This window comes from Carassius carassius, chromosome 38 (assembly GCF_963082965.1).
Source record: "Carassius carassius chromosome 38, fCarCar2.1, whole genome shotgun sequence".
Lineage (NCBI taxonomy): Eukaryota > Metazoa > Chordata > Actinopteri > Cypriniformes > Cyprinidae > Carassius > Carassius carassius.
The window spans coordinates 742,724-760,000 of record NC_081792.1 but is presented as its reverse complement, the minus strand read 5'-3'; the positions used below and the strand labels follow the sequence as shown (position 1 = coordinate 760,000).

Genomic DNA, 17,277 nt, shown 5'->3' with positions numbered 1-17,277 from the left:
AATATCCGCCACCCTTTTTCATATTTTGTTACCTTAAAGTGTCTTTATAATAGGGATATCAGTTTGGCAGTGATGCTCAAACAGCTCGCGAAATAGAAAAACCAACACGACAAAGAATTGTGATAAATTCATGATAGTTCTAAAAATAATTGTGACATTTTTAAAATATTTAAAATATAAAATATTACAATAAAACCATACCCCCCCCCCCCCCCCCAACCATCAGTTTTAGCGTAACAGAGATGTGATCTGAGTACCCGAGGTGCAGGTACAGCCCTGTACGTGTGTTTTTTCCCCTTGTTGCAAAGTTCACATGTTGGTTGAACTTTAGCAAAACTGTCTTTAGGTTTGTGTGGTTCTGAAAAAGCCGCTGGGGTTATTTGTTTGTTGTTAGCTGATGGCTTTGGGCAACCACTGAGCCTTTAGGAGAGCTGAGCTTTATGTCTTTGTGTTACATCCTCGTGTTGTTCCTTTGTTAAACAGAAATGGGCATTTATAGTAGTACTGTATATAGTTTTACACCGCACTGTAAAATTACATTCAGCAGTCTGTAACTACAGTGACTGTACTGTTATTTTCAAAGCTTATAAATGTAATGCACTTTGTTGATAAAAGGAATGGTTTTAGTCATTCTTTAATCTGGTTCTATCCAGTAAAGCTTTGTAAAGGAGGACTTGTAATGCAGGAGCATCGCTGAGTCACATACGACACAAACCCTACCTCGATTCTCCAGATCAGTATCCCTGGAGAGTGTGTGACGGCTCTGAATGTGTGCTGCATGATTCAGATGGACTAAAACACCAACAGAGAAGAGAGTTCCCTGGGTTATTAGCTTTAATTCACCATCACTACATCACTACTCACGGTTTATCAAGTACACCTAAATGTAGTTTGAATAAAAACTACTGCTTTTATTGGAGCAAAACAAAAGTTTGAATGTCAAGACGTTACCTGGAAGTTGATGATGTGGAAGAGCTTTAGAGATGATTCCCCTCAGATGTGTGTAAAGCCGGTCAGAGACAGGTGAACAAGTCCAGGACTCTCTGACGCTAACAGAACACAGAGCTAAATATGCCCTTTTTTGTCCAGATCTTTCGCACCGATTTTACCATCACTTCATTTGGATGTATTTGCCTGCTGTCACTCAATCCTGAGCTCAACAACCAATCAGAACAAGACTTTAACACAGTCGATGCAAATGAGTAATATCAACAACAACAGATATTCAAAAGATCATAATCGGTCATGACGCAGGTTGATCAGGTGTTTAGAGTTTAGTGTCATGGACACTCTTCTACAGTGTTGTCCGATCATTACTGAAGGCTTAGGTGTGCTCTAGATCGCTGAAGTGACTCATCAATCAAATATTGTGAGGTTCTATTAGCATGATGGCACAAAACTGTAGTTACAGGATATTAAATATGTTGGAAGCATTGAATGTACTTAACGTTATGACACTAAATAATCATTGAACATGTTCTTGATTATGTGACAAAAATGAAATATTGTATGTTACCAAAACAATACATTTGCATCGCCTCCTCCAGTGGAAAAGTGTTCTAGTCTGAATCAGGAGAGAAATCTGCACAGATCAAGCAGCGTTTAAACACATCTAAACAAATCTGTGAGAGACAACAGCAGATGCACTTCTTCACTGGAAGAAGTGTTATTATGGATTATAGACTCTATGTGATTGAGTTAAAATCATCTTAATGCTGGATGTGTTTCATCTTTTGTCTTCTCCAGATGTTCACTGATGGACTGATGTTTTTATCAGCTGTTTGGACTTTTTTGGGTGATCTCTTCCTTTGAATCACTGATAACAGATTGAAACATTCAAAATATTTTATTTTGCACAAAAAACAAACACGAACAGAGGATCAGAATGATACATTTGTTTGGATGAGGTGCTTCTGCGGTCACTCATTTTAATGTCCACCGCTGGCAGTGTGTCAAACATTCAGATCAATATCCAGCACAGCCCAGAATAAAGCCTTAAAGCTTCATAGGGCTTCATCTGCCCATCAATAAAAGATGCCATCCTGAGAAACGTTTACAGATGAGGACGTGGAGGTAAAGAAGCGAGAGGGTTAGAGGAAGTTAGAGGAAGAGGACAAGGAGGTGAATAAGAGAGAGGGAGAGGACGTGGAGGTGAAGAAGAGAGAGGGAAAGGACGTGGAGGTGAAGAAGCGAGAGGAAGAGGACGTGGAGGTGAAAAAGCGAGAGGAAGAGGACGTGGAGTTGAAGAAGCGAGAGGAAGAGGACGTGGATGTGAAGAAGAGAGAGGAAGAGGACGTGGAGGTGAAGAAGAGAGAGGGAGAGGACGTGGAGGTGAAGAAGAGAGAGGGAAAGGACGTGGAGGTGAAGAAGCGAGGAAGAGGACGTGGAGGTGAAGAAGCGAGAGGAAGAGGACGTGGATGTGAAGAAGAGAGAGGGAGAGGACGTGGAGGTGAAGAAGAGAGAGGGAGAGGACGTGGAGGTGAAGAAGAGAGAGGGAGAGGACGTGGAGGTGAAGAAGCGAGAGGAAGAGGACGTGGAGGTGAAGAAGAGAGAGGGAGAGGACGTGGAGGTGAAGAAGCGAGAGGAAGAGGACAAGGAGGTGAAGAAGAGAGAGGGAGAGGACGTGGAGGTGAAGAAGAGAGAGGGAGAGGACGTGGAGGTGAAGAAGAGAGAGGGAGAGGACGTGGAGGTGAAGAAGAGAGAGGGAGAGGACGTGGAGGTGAAGAAGAGAGAGGGAGAGGACGTGGAGGTGAAGAAGAGAGAGGGAAAGGACGTGGAGGTGAAGAAGCGAGAGGAAGAGGACGTGGAGGTGAAGAAGCGAGAGGAAGAGGACGTGGAGGTGAAGAAGCGAGAGGAAGAGGACGTGGATGTGAAGAAGAGAGAGGAAGAGGACGTGGAGGTGAAGAAGAGAGAGGGAGAGGACGTGGAGGTGAAGAAGCGAGAGGAAGAGGACGTGGAGGTGAAGAAGAGAGAGGGAGAGGACGTGGAGGTGAAGAAGAGAGAGGGAAAGGACGTGGAGGTGAAGAAGCGAGAGGAAGAGGACGTGGAGGTGAAGAAGCGAGAGGAAGAGGACGTGGAGGTGAAGAAGCGAGAGGAAGAGGACGTGGAGGTGAAGAAGAGAGAGGGAAAGGACGTGGAGGTGAAGAAGCGAGAGGAAGAGGACGTGGAGGTGAAGAAGAGAGAGGGAGAGGACGTGGAGGTGAAGAAGAGAGAGGGAGAGGACGTGGAGGTGAAGAAGAGAGAGGAAGAGGATGTGGAGGTGAAGAAGCGAGAGGAAGAGGACGTGGAGGTGAAGAAGCGAGAGGAAGAGGACGTGGAGGTGAAGAAGCGAGAGGAAGAGGACGTGGAGGTGAAGAAGCGAGAGGAAGAGGACGTGGATGTGAAGAAGCAAGAGGGTTAGAGGAAGTTAGAGGAAAAGGACAAGGAGGAGCAAGAAGAGGACGAGGAGGGGAAAGAGGAAGGGTAAGAAGAGTAAGAAATAGAATAACTGATGACATCAGAGCTACAATAGTGGACCATGTCATCAACCATGGGATGACCCTGAGGGAAGCTGGCCAACGGGTTCAGCCTAATTTGAGTTACTAAGTACTTTGTAGCACTGCCATACTCTAATGAGAAACACAACAGTACCATACATGCAAAAATACTGAAACTGTTACTTTACAGAATTGCTGTAAAGTAATTGGGGCAGAGGAAGAATGATTCCCTCCAGAGCAAGAGACCCATATAGTGAACATGGTGATTGCCAATAATGCAATAAGACTGCGCCAAATACAGCAGCGCATAATTGATAATGACACCATATACACAGTGTAAGCATTTCTGCACTAAGTCGTGTACTTGTGCGCCACAGAATAAGAATGAAGCAAATTTACAGAGTTCCTTTCTGCGATAGGACAGCAACTGCGATATGACTATGTGCAGGTAAGCTATAGTGTCATCGGTTCTGAATGTGGAAGGGCATACTGTAGTGCTGTGCATGGGCCTGATGTGTTGCATTGGTTTGGTCTTGTCCAGAGAGTGATGGAACTAGAAGCAGATGCAACGGGACATGAGCTACTTTTTGTAGATGAGGCCGGTTTTAACCTCAGTAAAACCAGGAGACGTGGCAGGAACATTACTGGACACCATGCCATCATCAATGTCCTAGGACAACGTGGTGGTAACATAACCATGTGTGCAGCTATAAGCCAAAATGGTGTTGTTCACCATCATGCAACCATAGGCCCATACAACACTGCACACATTATTGCATTCCTGGACACCTTACATGACATGCTCACTGTTCAGAGACCAGAGCATACCCGATATGTCATCATATGGGACAATGTTAGTTTCCATAGGGCTGCTTTGGTCCGCAACTGGTTTACAGACCACCCATCCTTCATTGCACTCAACCTCCCTCCATACTCTCCATTCTTAAATCCCATCGAGGAGTTCTTCTCTGCCTGGCGCTGGAAAGTGTACGACCGTCATCTTCATCAAAAGGTAGCCCTTTTACAGGCAATGGAGGAGGCATGTGGAGATATTGACCAGGCATCATGTCAGGCCTGGATACGGCATTCAAGGAGATATTTTCCCCGGTGCCTTGGACTGGAGGATATCGCATTCGATGTGGACGAAATTTTGTGGCTGGACCCTGAAAGACGACATGATGTAGGCTGATTGTCTTTTTTTTGTGAAATTACTATTTTGTGTTCTGACTTTGTCTTGGTTTTGATGAGTGTGAATAAACACCAATACTTGAAGTTTGGATCCTTGTATGTTTACATGACACTATGACAAAAGTATGACCTCAAATTTACATCTGTACTCAGAGAAAGCAAAAGCCAGATGTGTTTTGTATTCATACCATCAGTGTGTAGTTGGCACATTGTGTGCTTCGTAGATGATGGCTTGTGTTTACTGTTTGATACGAAAACACCATTTTTACGAAGGTGTGAAGAGTTAATCTAGCTGTGTTCACTTTTGCAAGAGAACTACAATGTTTTGATAATTGGGTGAAAGGTTTTCTTATTTGTGTGTAGAGTTTTGCAAAAACAGCCAATAGTTACAAAAAATGTGCTTAAGCAATCAGAAAAAATTGTAATACAATATGAAAAAATAAAACCCTTTTTTTTTCAATAAGGCTGAAACACAGACACAGAGTATTACCTTGTGTCTTGTCTTGCTGGACAGAGCTTGTGTAAAAGCAAGGTGAACAGAAATGTAACAAAGTCCAACAACAACAAAAAAACGACACTGAATTTACCAACAGAAACAAGGTGCAGATTCCTTCTTTTCCTGAATCATTTTGTGGACTGATGAGAAAAACAAAACAATCTTCATTTTAAAGCTGTTAGCTTGTGCAAAGGCTGTTCAAAAGAAGGAACCTTGGCAGAAGTGTCAGACTTCTAGCAGATGAAAGAACAAATCTAGGTTCATAAGCACTTTAAGAATGATTTAAGAGAGAGCACAAGAATCTGTGTTTTTGGAGTCACTGGTCCGGTCACCCTCCTCTTCTGTGTCCGGCTGTGTGTCTGGAGTGGAAGGACTGGGCGACAACTCACACGGAGCGTCTTCATATCCGCTGCTTTCATCGGTATCCTCTGCGCCCTGAGCTTCGTGCTTCAGACTGAGAAACGGGCTTGTGTTCAGATCCTCTGCAGTGTGTGCGAGCGGCTGTTCGTCCCAGTCCACTGACGTCCCCTCCATCCACTGACGCTGCTCACGAGTTCTCTCCTGCTGAGGATAACACACTCAATCTTGAGACATTAAACCCATCGTGACTCATTTAACATACCCTCTGAATGCTATGTGCTGAACAGGTAGTCGGTTCATTAGTCGAAAGTCAATAAATAAAAATAAAAATTGCACATTGAAATGTAAAAACAGCTTGTTTGTCTTGTTAGCCCGTCTAGTTGTTGGTGGAAAAACAGAGTGGTATCTCAATGGACTTATTAGTGGACTATAAAGGTAGGAATCATTTTTCCCATCAACTGCTGAAACAACATGGTGTTTCCTTCACTGTCCAAAGCACATGAAAATGAGGCATGCGACTGGCATTAGTATTAGCCATGAACATGGTGCTAAAAAAGGAAAAGCTTTCCAGCGCATGAGAGAGGTTATAGAACAGGAAGACCTGGAAACATATGCCAAGGCTGCTCTATAACTTTGATTCAGGAGTAACATTGGTTTTGCTGTTTCACAGAACTAAGATATGCTGTCAACAATAACTTTTACTTTTTTTATACAGGTGCATCTCAATAAAGTATAATGTTGTGGAAAAGGTCATTTATTTCAGTAATTCAACTCAAATTGTGAAACTTGTGTATTAAATAAATTCAATGCACACAGACTGAAGTAGTTTAAGTCTTTGGTTCTTTTAATTGTGATGATTTTGGCTCGCATTTAACAAAAACCCACCAATTCACTATCTCAACAAATTAGAATACTTCTACTACTACTAATAATAATAATAATACTGCCTCAGTTCGGCGTGGCATGGAGGTGATCAGTTTGGGGCACTGCTGAGGTGGTCTGGAAGCACAGGTTTCTTTGACAGTGGCCTTCAGCTCATATGTATTGTTTGGTCTCTTGTTTCTCATCTTCCTCTTGACAAAAGCCCATAGATTCTCTCTGGGGTTCAGTTCTGGTGAGTTTGCTGGCCAGTCAAGCACACCAACACCATGGTCATTTAACAAACGTTTGGTGCTTTTGGCAGTGTGCCAAATCCTGCTGGAAAATGAAATCTTAAAAAAGCTAGTCAGCAAGATTTCTTGGTAAACGGGTGCAGTGACTTTGGTTTTCAAAAAACACAACTGTATCCAAATTTCTTGACACATCTGTATGCCTTGACCCCAGCCTCAGTCTATTCCTTGTGAAGTTCACTCAAACTCTTGAACTGATTTTGCTTGACAATCCCCATAAGACTGCGGTTCTCTCGGTTGGTTGTGCATCTTTTTCTTCACACGTTTTCCTTCCACTCAACTTTCTGTTAACATGCTTGGATACAGCACTCTGTGAACAGCCAGCTTCTTTGGCAATGAATCTTTGTGGCTTACCCTCCTTGTGAAGGGTGTCAATTGCCACGTTTCCACCGAAATGACCCAAAACATTTGTACCAGGAACTTTTTTCCCCCCAGACCTGTTGTTTTCTGTGTTTCCACCGCGGTGTAAAGTACCGGGAAGATTAGGCAAATAGACTGGTGACGTAGGTCTGCGCGCGTTTCTCAATACAGAGTACGCTGATTTTGGACGTGCATCCTCCTCGGTAGTTCAGACTTTGTGCATTCGACTCGGGAGTGTGATGTCCGCGATGACGCAAATCCGGTAAATCTGCAAACAGCAGCGTACTGATAACTTCTGTATATTTACAATAAAATAAAAAAGGATATCAAATACCACTGCCTCCTTTAGTTTTCATTTAAACATAATAATATCAGCAGAAATGTACTTAGTTCAGGGAAATGTGTATATAAAGCCATTACAATGAAACAGAATATTATATCAATTTGCCTTTTTTATTTTCATTTTAACATATAGATAAATTGAATACAGACCAAAGAAAAACTGTAAGATTTACCCCGCAGCTGAATTATATGTTATGTGTAACCACTAAAGAGACATCAGATCCAGCGGCACACATCAGAAGGTCTAGCCGAGGAGAGGCTGCTTCTCAGCGGATAGATGATCACTGAGCTCCTGCTGATCGCGTGGAGCTCACCGTCTCCGAGATCGGCGAAACACATTTTTAAATAGGCTCTATCTTTATAAATAAACCACAGATTTGAGTTTTAAACAACTACATTCTCGCCTGAAATACTTGTAAAATTACATTTCATGACACAATAACATTAATATTTTGAAAATGATCCGAATAAATGGTGGTTGAAATCACAATGCTGCATGATCTCAACCAATCAGGATGTTTAGCGCCCAAGTCCCACCCCCGAAAGTTTCGGAAGTTTGAAAAAGTACCACCTCGCCAGCAGGGACTTTCTGAGGGACATTTTTTTACCCGGAACTTTCTTTAGTTCCTGGTTCCTGCGGTGGAAACACACCAAATGATTGTCTTCTGGACAACTGTCAGATCAGCAGTCTTCCCCATGATTGTGTAGCCTAGTGAACCACACTGAGAGACCATTTTGAAGGGTCTGGAAACCTTTGCAGGTGTTTTGAGTTGATCAGCTGATTAGCATGTCATCATATTCTAATTTGTTGAAATAGTGAATTGGTGGGTTTTTGTTAAATGTGAGCCAAAATCATCACAATTAAAAGAACCAAAGACTTAAACTACTTCAGTCTCTGTGCATTTAATTTATTTAATATAAAAAGTTTTCACAATTTGAGTTGAATTACTGAAATAAATGAACTTTTCCATGACTTTCTAATTTATTGAGATGCAACTGTACTCTGTGTCATGTGGGATCACTAATGATGTGTATTGACATTCCAATATATATAATTAATTGGTGGTGACATTTGTGTTTGTTTGCAGGAGTTTCATAGTGTGGAAACATGCTATGAATGTGATTTTACTTTCCCAGGGCTGTGTGGGTGGAGCATGGCAAAGAAGTAGAGGGAACTGTCCTAGACAACAAAACTATTAAATGGACCACAGAAAAGGGAGGGAAAAGGCAGCTTTCCTCAATCAACAGCCCCCTCCACTCTGAGCAGAGACGAAAAGATGTCAAAAGATGTCAATTTAACATCTTTGTCAAATGTTCAAAAAACGTCCACTGAGGAGCCAGAATGAAAGTCTTTGCCACCTCATGTTTTAGTCAGTTTCAACACACTCACATGATTAATGATAAAGCATAAATTAAGTGGCAAGGAAGTGAACACACTCACTGTTCTCCAAATATGGTTACGTAAGCACACAGAAACTGCCAGCCTGTCTCCGCTTTGGCTTTATACAGCAGTTTCTGTTCTTTTCTGAATGTGATTATGTAAGCTTAGTCTTTCCTCACCTCTCGTGACCTCTCCAGCTCCCGCTTTAATGAGGCAATGATGTCCTCCGACGTCCTCCTCATCGCTCGTTCTCGCTCCAGTTCCTGCGGTCAAACAGAAAGAGAGAAATCCACGTAATGAATCCATCACTCAGTCCACAGAAATCTTTTACTAATGTTTTCTCACTTACACCTGAAACAGACATCTATCATTTACGTCAGTCTGATATATCTCTATTTGTTGCACCTCACAGTACCATGGTGAGACTGTGGTTGTCTCTCTGGGTCTCAGCGAGCATCTCCTCCGTGCTCTCGAGGGCGTCCTGAAGACAGTCCACCTGGAACAGAAGAGCCTCCAGGGTGTGCACCTCCTGCAGACAGTCCTCGTAGCTGGCTCTCAGCTCCATCTGCATGGGGAACAAAACCTGAGGTCCTGTTGCAAACACCATAAACACAAGCTCTGGCAGCAGATAGGCTTAAGAACAAACTGCTTTAGAATGTCTCAGAGTTTGTATGGAAGAGAGATGAGATGTTTTAAAAGCTTATGCTAACACTTCAGTTTAGAGACCATACATGAATATCTGTTCCCTATTCTAAAGTGCAATCAAACTTGTTCACTGGGATTCATATGTGTTGTTTGGCAGTGTGTGTATCGTCTGCGCTGTGCTGCTATTGCCATACTGACTGATGTCTGTAGCTCAACAGAGTATAGGCATAGTAATTACATTTTATGATGATGAATTATTACTTTTTATTAGTGAGCTAAACAGAAAACAGCTACATTCGGCTGCAAATTACAGCCAGTCATTAATTATTAGCGTGACTGTCATTAATGCATGATAAATGTCAGAATGTGGACATTCAACTGAGACGGCCTTGCTCTCAGTTGTTGAACGTCTAAGACTGGCAAGAGCAGAATCCAAATCTTCAGTACTTATCCTGCTTGATCTGTCCGCTGCTTTTGACACGGTTAACCACCAGATCCTCCTATCAACCCTGCTGGCAAAAGGCATCTCAGGAACACTTCAAAGGTTTGAGTCTTATCTATCAGATAGGTCCTTCAAAGTATCTTGGAGAGGTGAGGTGTCCAAGTCTCAACATCTATCTACTGGGGTGCCTCAGGGCTCAGTTCTTGGACCACTTCTTTTCTCTGTCTACATGGCATCATTAGGTTCTGTCATTCAGAAACATGGCTTTTCATACCACTGCTATGCTGATGACACTCAACTCTACCTCTCATTCCATCCTGATGATCCGACGGTAGCTATTCGCATCTCAGCTTGTCTAACAGACATTTCTTGCTGGATGATGGACCATCCATCACCTTCAACTCAACCTTGCCAAGACTGAACTGCTTGTGATTCCAGCAAACCCATCGTTCCATCACAATTTCACCATCAAGTTAGGCACATCAACCATAACTCCTTCAAAAACAGCTAGAAGCCTTGGAGTTATGATTGATGATCAGCTGACTTTCTCAGACCACATTGCTAAAACTGTCCGATCCTGCAGATTTGCTTTATTCAACGTCAAGATCAAGCCCTTTCTTTCAGAACATGCTGCACAACTCCTTGTTCAAGCTCTTGTTCTGTCCATGTCCAGGCTGGACTATTGCAATGCCCTCTTGGCAGGTCTTCCAGCCAATTCTATCAAACCTTTACAATTAATTCAGAATGCGGCAGCAAGATTATTTTTTAATGAGCCAAAAAGAATACACTTCACACCTCTGTTTATCAATTTGCACTGGCTTCCAATAGCTGCTCGCATAGAAATTCAAGGCATTGATGTTTGCCTACAAAACTACCACTGGCTCTGCACCCATTTACCTAAATTTGTTACTTCAGACTTATGTGCCTCTAGAAGCTTGCGTTCTGCAAGTGAACGTCGCTTGATTGTGCCATCCCAAAGAAGCACAAAGTCACTTTTACGGACTTTTAAGTTAAATGTTTCTCCTGGTGAAATGACCTCCCCAACTCAATCCGAGCAGTTGAGTCCTTAGCCATCTTCAAGAATCGGCTTAAAACACATCTCTTCCAGCTTTATTTGACCCTCTAACTTTAAGACTCACTATTCTAATTCTATTCTTTAAAAAAATCCAACTACCTTTCTAATCTTTTTATATTCTATTTTCTTTTCATTCATTATGCAATTGTATATATATGTGTGTATGCATGTGCAAAGACCTCTAACTAGCTTGCTCTATTCTTTTTTATTTTTATTTTTTATTCTATCTGTTTTCTTTTTATTTATTATATTATTTAAAATCCCATGCTACGTGTACTGTGTTAACCTAACTGAGACTTGTTATAGCACTTATATATCATTGCTCTTTTTGTTGTTTTTGATTGCTTCCACTGTCTTCATCTGTAAGTCGCTTTGGATAAAAGCGTCTGCTAAATGAATACATGTAAATGTAAATATAAACACCTCGTGACTCATTCTTGCTCTTGAGTCACTGTCTCATGTGATGCTGCTGATATGATGTCAGAGGCAGGGGGTGTGGTGTGAGGAGGGGCCAATTTTGACTATTGTGTTTACAAAGTGACCAAAAATCCTGCATAGCGCACCTTTATATCTACAGATTTTATTTTGTAGCACGTTTCTCTATCCATGTATGTGTGCTTTTTGTTTTGTTTTTTTAAAACATCAAAGTGACTTTCTACATATGCTTTACTCTCCCATCAGACTGACATGTCATTATCAGCACACAACCAATGCCACAGTTTCCACTAAACCTGCCCCATGTTTCAGGTTATTCTGGACAAGAGCAGTGCATTCAGATCTACAGAGGATGCCATGTTAGTCCACCAATCACACATGATTTTGCAGTCCTCTCTACAAATCACAGCTCTACAAATATACATATTTACAATTCACATACAACATGTCATATTAGGTAGACGCTTTAACAATACCGTTTTTAAACAACCTTTAGTTCATGGGTAACATGAGTTATCATTGGCCGTAGGTCTATAAGAAATAAATGCTGTATTGTCACAAATCAAAGGAACATGTGACAGTACAGCATGGCTTTGACTGCACTAACTAATTTAACTAATTATGTTTCTACTCCAAACTGGGATGAAATCATTTGAATACTATTTTGTCTTTTGTCGTGAGTGCTGTTGAGTGTTCATTCTCTCACTGTGTGTTCGTGTCTTGTGTGTTTTTGTCAAGCGCCCTGGCTTGTGTTTTCATTGGCCCAGCGGTCTTGTGTTGTCATGTTCAAAGGGGTCATGAACTGAGAAATCTAAATTCCCTCGATCTTATGACATATTAGATGTAAATGTACTATAAAAACATCCTGTAAGTTTCAGAACTCAAAACATTCTCATTAGTCTAAAAACAGCTTATATTGAAGCCAATCTGCCAAAACGGCAGCTTGTGGAATGTGCCACTTTATGATGTAATAGTGTGGCTAAACCCCGCCTCCAAAAGATGATCAATGCCTGCTTCTACATCGCTCTTTAGCCCCGCCCACTGATTCACACATAACCAAACAATAAACTTTATTGGATGAACTTTATTTTTAATGAAGTTCCAGACCGAGTCAGTAGAAATTTTTGTTTTTGTTTTTTTCACTTAATTTTAGTGCGGATTTGTTTACAAACAAGGGACAATTCGACGCAAGATTTTCAGAAAGATTGAAACTATAAGATGATGTTGTGCCGAATATATTGGATCCAACAGTATAATGTGTGAGTAACAGTTTTTAATATGTGATCACTATTGCTTTGTCTGTCATTACAAATTGTTCGACAAGTACTGAGTATTTATCATTTTTAACAATCTCTGAAGGATGTAGGCTGAGTCCTTGTCTCTTCCTCAGCCAGACCTGGCAGTAAAGATCTGGGAAGAGATCGTCTCGTAATCATGTGATCCTTCATATAAGACTCTCTCTGTCTAGCTGGGTCTGTGCCGCCTGCCTATTCTATACTCACTCAGTGAAACTACGGCTGTTCTGATTCATCCCAGTGGATAGAAACTTCATTCAAGATCTATCTTTATTCACATTATATCTTTATTTATAATAACTTAAACCCAAACAATAATTCATCAGAGATTTTTTTTCATGTATTATGAGCATTTTGAGTCCACCATTGTAAAATTCAATCAACAGATCTATTCAAAAACACTGTTTTCATTCATGATAGAAATCTGTCTTGTTACACTTTTCAAACTATGATTAAAAAAGCCACTACAGCAGTCTTGTGCTTCACAAAGCAGAGCTCACGAGTCAGCTTGTGGGAGCGATGTAAGGATGACTTGCTCATCTGAATGAAGACTCGAGACACACCTACTGACGATGCACTTAGACTCACCTTACATGAGTCACATCATCACCTCAAACATGCTCCTCAAACCATCCAGACTTCATGTGTCTCATCTCACTGTGAGGACTCTGAATCTTACAGCACTGACGATTGCAGTTTGCATGCATTGCCCATCACATCATCTTATGTAATTCATTAGAGTAAACCTACAATTTGGCAGAAAAAGTATTAAAAACTTACAGTTTCCAGGTTTTCAGAATGTAGATCATCTTCACTCTAAAAAAAAAAAAAAATTTAATTTTCATTACAACAAACAAAAGTTTAAAATGTTTCTGGTAGGTCTTTTAACAAAACTGATTTGACCTTAGTGCATCCTATTCAGCAAATACTGTTCTGTAAGAGAGACTTAAAGAAACTGATTTTGTAGGGGGGAAAAAAGAAAAAAACAATCACAATAACCTAAAACATTATGAATATTTCACTGGAGAAAGCAGTATAATGGACAGGGGACTTTTAGCCAGAAGCAAGAGTTTGAAATCAATAACGTGATGATGAAAATTATGGATGTGATTCATCTTTTGTCTTCTCCAGATGTTAACTGATGAACTGGAGTGCTGTGGATTATTGTGATGTTTTTATCCTCTGTTTGGACTCTCATTCTGACGGCACCCATTCACTGCAGAGCATCCATTGATGAGACACTGATGCAGTGCTACATTTCTACAAACCTGATGAAGAAACAAACTCCTGATCTCAGATGAGCTAATGTTCATTTTTGGTCTAACTACTGCTTTAGTGTAATGACGAAGTAGAGGCAGTCGGATCCATCTGCAGAACTTTATTGAAGCAGGTAACGAAACAAGGATGCACTGAGCATAAAACACCAAGGAAACACGAAGCAACATGCAGCGTGGCAAAACAACACTTCACAAAGAAACAAAGAACAAAGCAATCCAGATAAAGGGTGGATAATGATTAACAGGTGGATATGATGATGCTGATTGAAAAAAAACCAAACAGGGCTGGGAACTAATGATAGCAGGGGGGAAAGATGGGAATTGCAGTTCTAGAATTCAGGTGACAAGGAGCGAATGAGACCGGAGAGAGTTGAAGGCGCGCGCTCCGTGACATTTAGACACACTGAGGGAGTGATGTTCTGCTCCACTATACTAACATTGCTTTCTTGTCTTTGTCCTCGTTTTAATGATCCATATCTGCTATCACTGCGTGACAGGTGTCTGCTCGATTCTTCTGCCTGCAAGACAAAAAAACAATGGCATTATTTATTTCATTAAACAATAAATAAATCTAAGTATTAAATTGGATTTCTATGTCTTTGGGTTATTTGCCACAAAATGTCATTCTTAACTGAAACATGGTAAAACGTTGGACTTTGAAGTGTGTTTTACCTCATAGTTACAACAGCTTCATATATATATATATATATATATATATATATATATATATATATATATATATAAATATATACAGTAATACTGGCAAATAGTTCAAATTAAAGCAGTAATAATGAAATACAATCATATTTGGGTAACAGAGAAATTACAGCTACAATTAGCTTCAAGCTACACGGGACAATTAATACAAGACTTTTACTTAATAGTCACTATCAGTCATTGGCTGCTTTTATACTTGGCATTAACATGCAATCACCGTCATCCGATCCATCACTCAGCTTCAGCACCACAGGGAGCAACATCTACTGACTTTTCTATCTGCATAATTGATCGGATCTGTCTTTCCCGCGCAATATTTGAATAAGTCTACAGAGAATGGCCTGTTGCAAAGTCAACCTGCTATGGTGGGTTTTCTTTTGAAAAGCATTTTCAGTTGCGGGACATTTTACAGATCAAAGTTAAGTGTAGATCTTTTTTTTCCGACAGTTGTCGAGGGAGGAGGTGGCATTTTGCGTGACGTCCACCTGCGAATTCAGACCCTTTGGCTGGATTGTTTACATTTACAATTACATTTGGTCATTTAGCAGATGCTTTTATCCAAAGCGACTTACAAATGAGGACAGTGGAAGCAATCAGAAACAACAAAAGAGCAATGATATATCAATGCTATAACAAGTGTCAGTTAGCTTAAACACAGTACATGGAGCAAGGGCTTAGAATACAGATAGAATATAAAAGGAATAGAGCAAGCTAGTGTTAGAGGTCTTTTTTATATTTGTATAATAAATTAAAAGAAAATACAAAAAGATTAGAAAGGTAGTTAGATTTTTTTAAGAATAGAATTAGAATAGTGAGTGTTAAAGTTAGAGGGTCAAATAAAGATGGAAGAGATGTGTTTTAAGCCGATTCTTGAAGATGGCTAAGGACTCAGCTGCTCGGATTGAGTTGGGGAGGTCATTCCACCAGGAGGGAACATTTAATTTAAAAGTCCATAAAAGTGACTTTATGTTTCTTTGGGATGGCACAATCAAGCAACGTTCACTTGCAGAACGCAAGCTTCTAGAGGCAAATAAGTCTGAAGTAACAAATTTAGGTAAATGGGTGCAGAGCCAGTGGTAGTTTTGTAGGCAAACATCAATGCCTTGAATTTTATGCGAGCAGCTATTGGAAGCCAGTGCAAATTGATAAACAGAGGTGTGACGTGTATTCTTTTTGGCTCATTAAAAATTAATCTTGCTGCTGCATTCTGGATTAATTGTAAAGGTTAGATAGAACTTGCAGGAAGACCGTCTAAGAGAGCATTGAAATAGTCCAGGCTGGACAGATCAAGGGCTTGAACAAGAAATTGTGCAGCACAACTCAGCATGTTGTGCATTATGCAATACAAATGTGCAATATCCTTATATAGATTTGTTACCCCTCCATCCTTGTACATCCCTGCATCTCACTCAATCCTATTCCATTATCATTTATAGCACAATTGTTTATACACTTATTTATGTGGAAAGTTTTTTTTTCACTAAAACAAATTCCTTGTATTGACTCCATCTATTCCATACTTGGCAATAAAGCTCTTTCTCATTCTGATTCTGATGTTCCAAAAGAAAGGGCCTGATCTTCTTGATGTTGAATAAAGCAAATCTGCAGGATCGGACAGTTTTAGCATGTGGTCTGAGAAAGTCAGCTGATCATTGATCATAACTCCAAGGTTTCTAGCTGTTTTTGAAGGAGTTATGGTTGATGTGCCTAACTTGATGGTGAAATTGTGATGGAACGATGGGTTTGCTGGAAACACAAGCAGTTCTGTCTTGGCAAGGTTGAGTTGAAGGTGATGGTCCTTCATCCAGCAAGAAATGTCTGTTAGACAAGCTGAGATGCGAGTAGCTACCGTCGGATCATCAGGATGGAATGAGAGGTAGAGTTGAGTGTCATCAGCATAGCAGTGGTATGAAAAGCCATGTTTCTGAATGACAGAACCTAATGATGCCATGAAGACAGAGAAGAGAAGTGGTCCAAGAACTGAGCCCTGAGGCACCCCAGTAGTTAGATGTTGTGACTTGGACACCTCACCTCTCCAAGATACTTTGAAGGACCTATCTGATAGGTAAGACTCAAACCATTTAAGTGTGGTTCCTAAGATGCCCTTTGCCAGAAGGGTTAATAGAAGGATCTGGTGGTTAACCGTGTCAAAAGCAGCGGACAGATCAAGCAGGATAAGTACTGAAGATTTGGATTCCACTCTTGCCAGTCTTAGAGCTTCAACAACTGAGAGCAAGGCAGTCTCATTTGAATGTCCACTTCTGAAGCCAGATTGGTTGCTGTCAAGGAGGTTGTTCAAGTGTTTTTGCAATGAGAGGCAGAAGGAAAACTGGTCTGTAGTTCTCTAAAAGAGATGGGTTGAGTGGAGTGTGTGTTAAAAATGTAAAAGATTGGATGACAAATAATTTTCTCCAATTAAATTCGGATAAGACAGAGATATTAATTATTGGACCAAAAAACACTACACAGAATCTTGTAGATTACAATCTGCAACTAGACGGATGCACTGTTACTTCCTCTACAGTCAGAAATCTGGGTGTTATATTAGACAGCAATTTGTCTTTTGAAAATCATATTTCCAATGTTACAAAAACTGCATTCTTCCATCTTAGAAACATT

At 40.7% G+C, this 17,277-nt stretch overlaps 2 protein-coding genes across 2 annotated transcripts in view; both read right to left on the bottom strand.

Annotated features, from left to right (window-relative positions):
* LOC132119136 (advillin-like) overlaps positions 1 to 794 on the bottom strand; it is an 18,316-nt gene extending 17,522 nt beyond the window's left edge. Inside the window, exon 1 of the mRNA XM_059528884.1 lies at positions 721 to 794. Coding sequence (XP_059384867.1) covers positions 721 to 780 — 60 coding nt within the window. The 5' untranslated portion in view covers positions 781 to 794. The remainder of the gene's footprint in view (positions 1 to 720) is intronic.
* Positions 795 to 5,442: 4,648 nt separating this feature from the next.
* LOC132119764 (leucine-rich repeat flightless-interacting protein 2-like) overlaps positions 5,443 to 17,277 on the bottom strand; it is a 30,103-nt gene continuing 18,268 nt past the window's right edge. Inside the window, exons 2-6 of the mRNA XM_059530003.1 lie at positions 14,379 to 14,459; positions 13,445 to 13,480; positions 9,188 to 9,337; positions 8,952 to 9,035; positions 5,443 to 5,721 (exon numbers count right to left, since the gene is read on the bottom strand). Of these exons, the coding sequence (XP_059385986.1) occupies positions 5,443 to 5,721; positions 8,952 to 9,035; positions 9,188 to 9,337; positions 13,445 to 13,480; positions 14,379 to 14,459 (630 nt within the window). The remainder of the gene's footprint in view (positions 5,722 to 8,951; positions 9,036 to 9,187; positions 9,338 to 13,444; positions 13,481 to 14,378; positions 14,460 to 17,277) is intronic.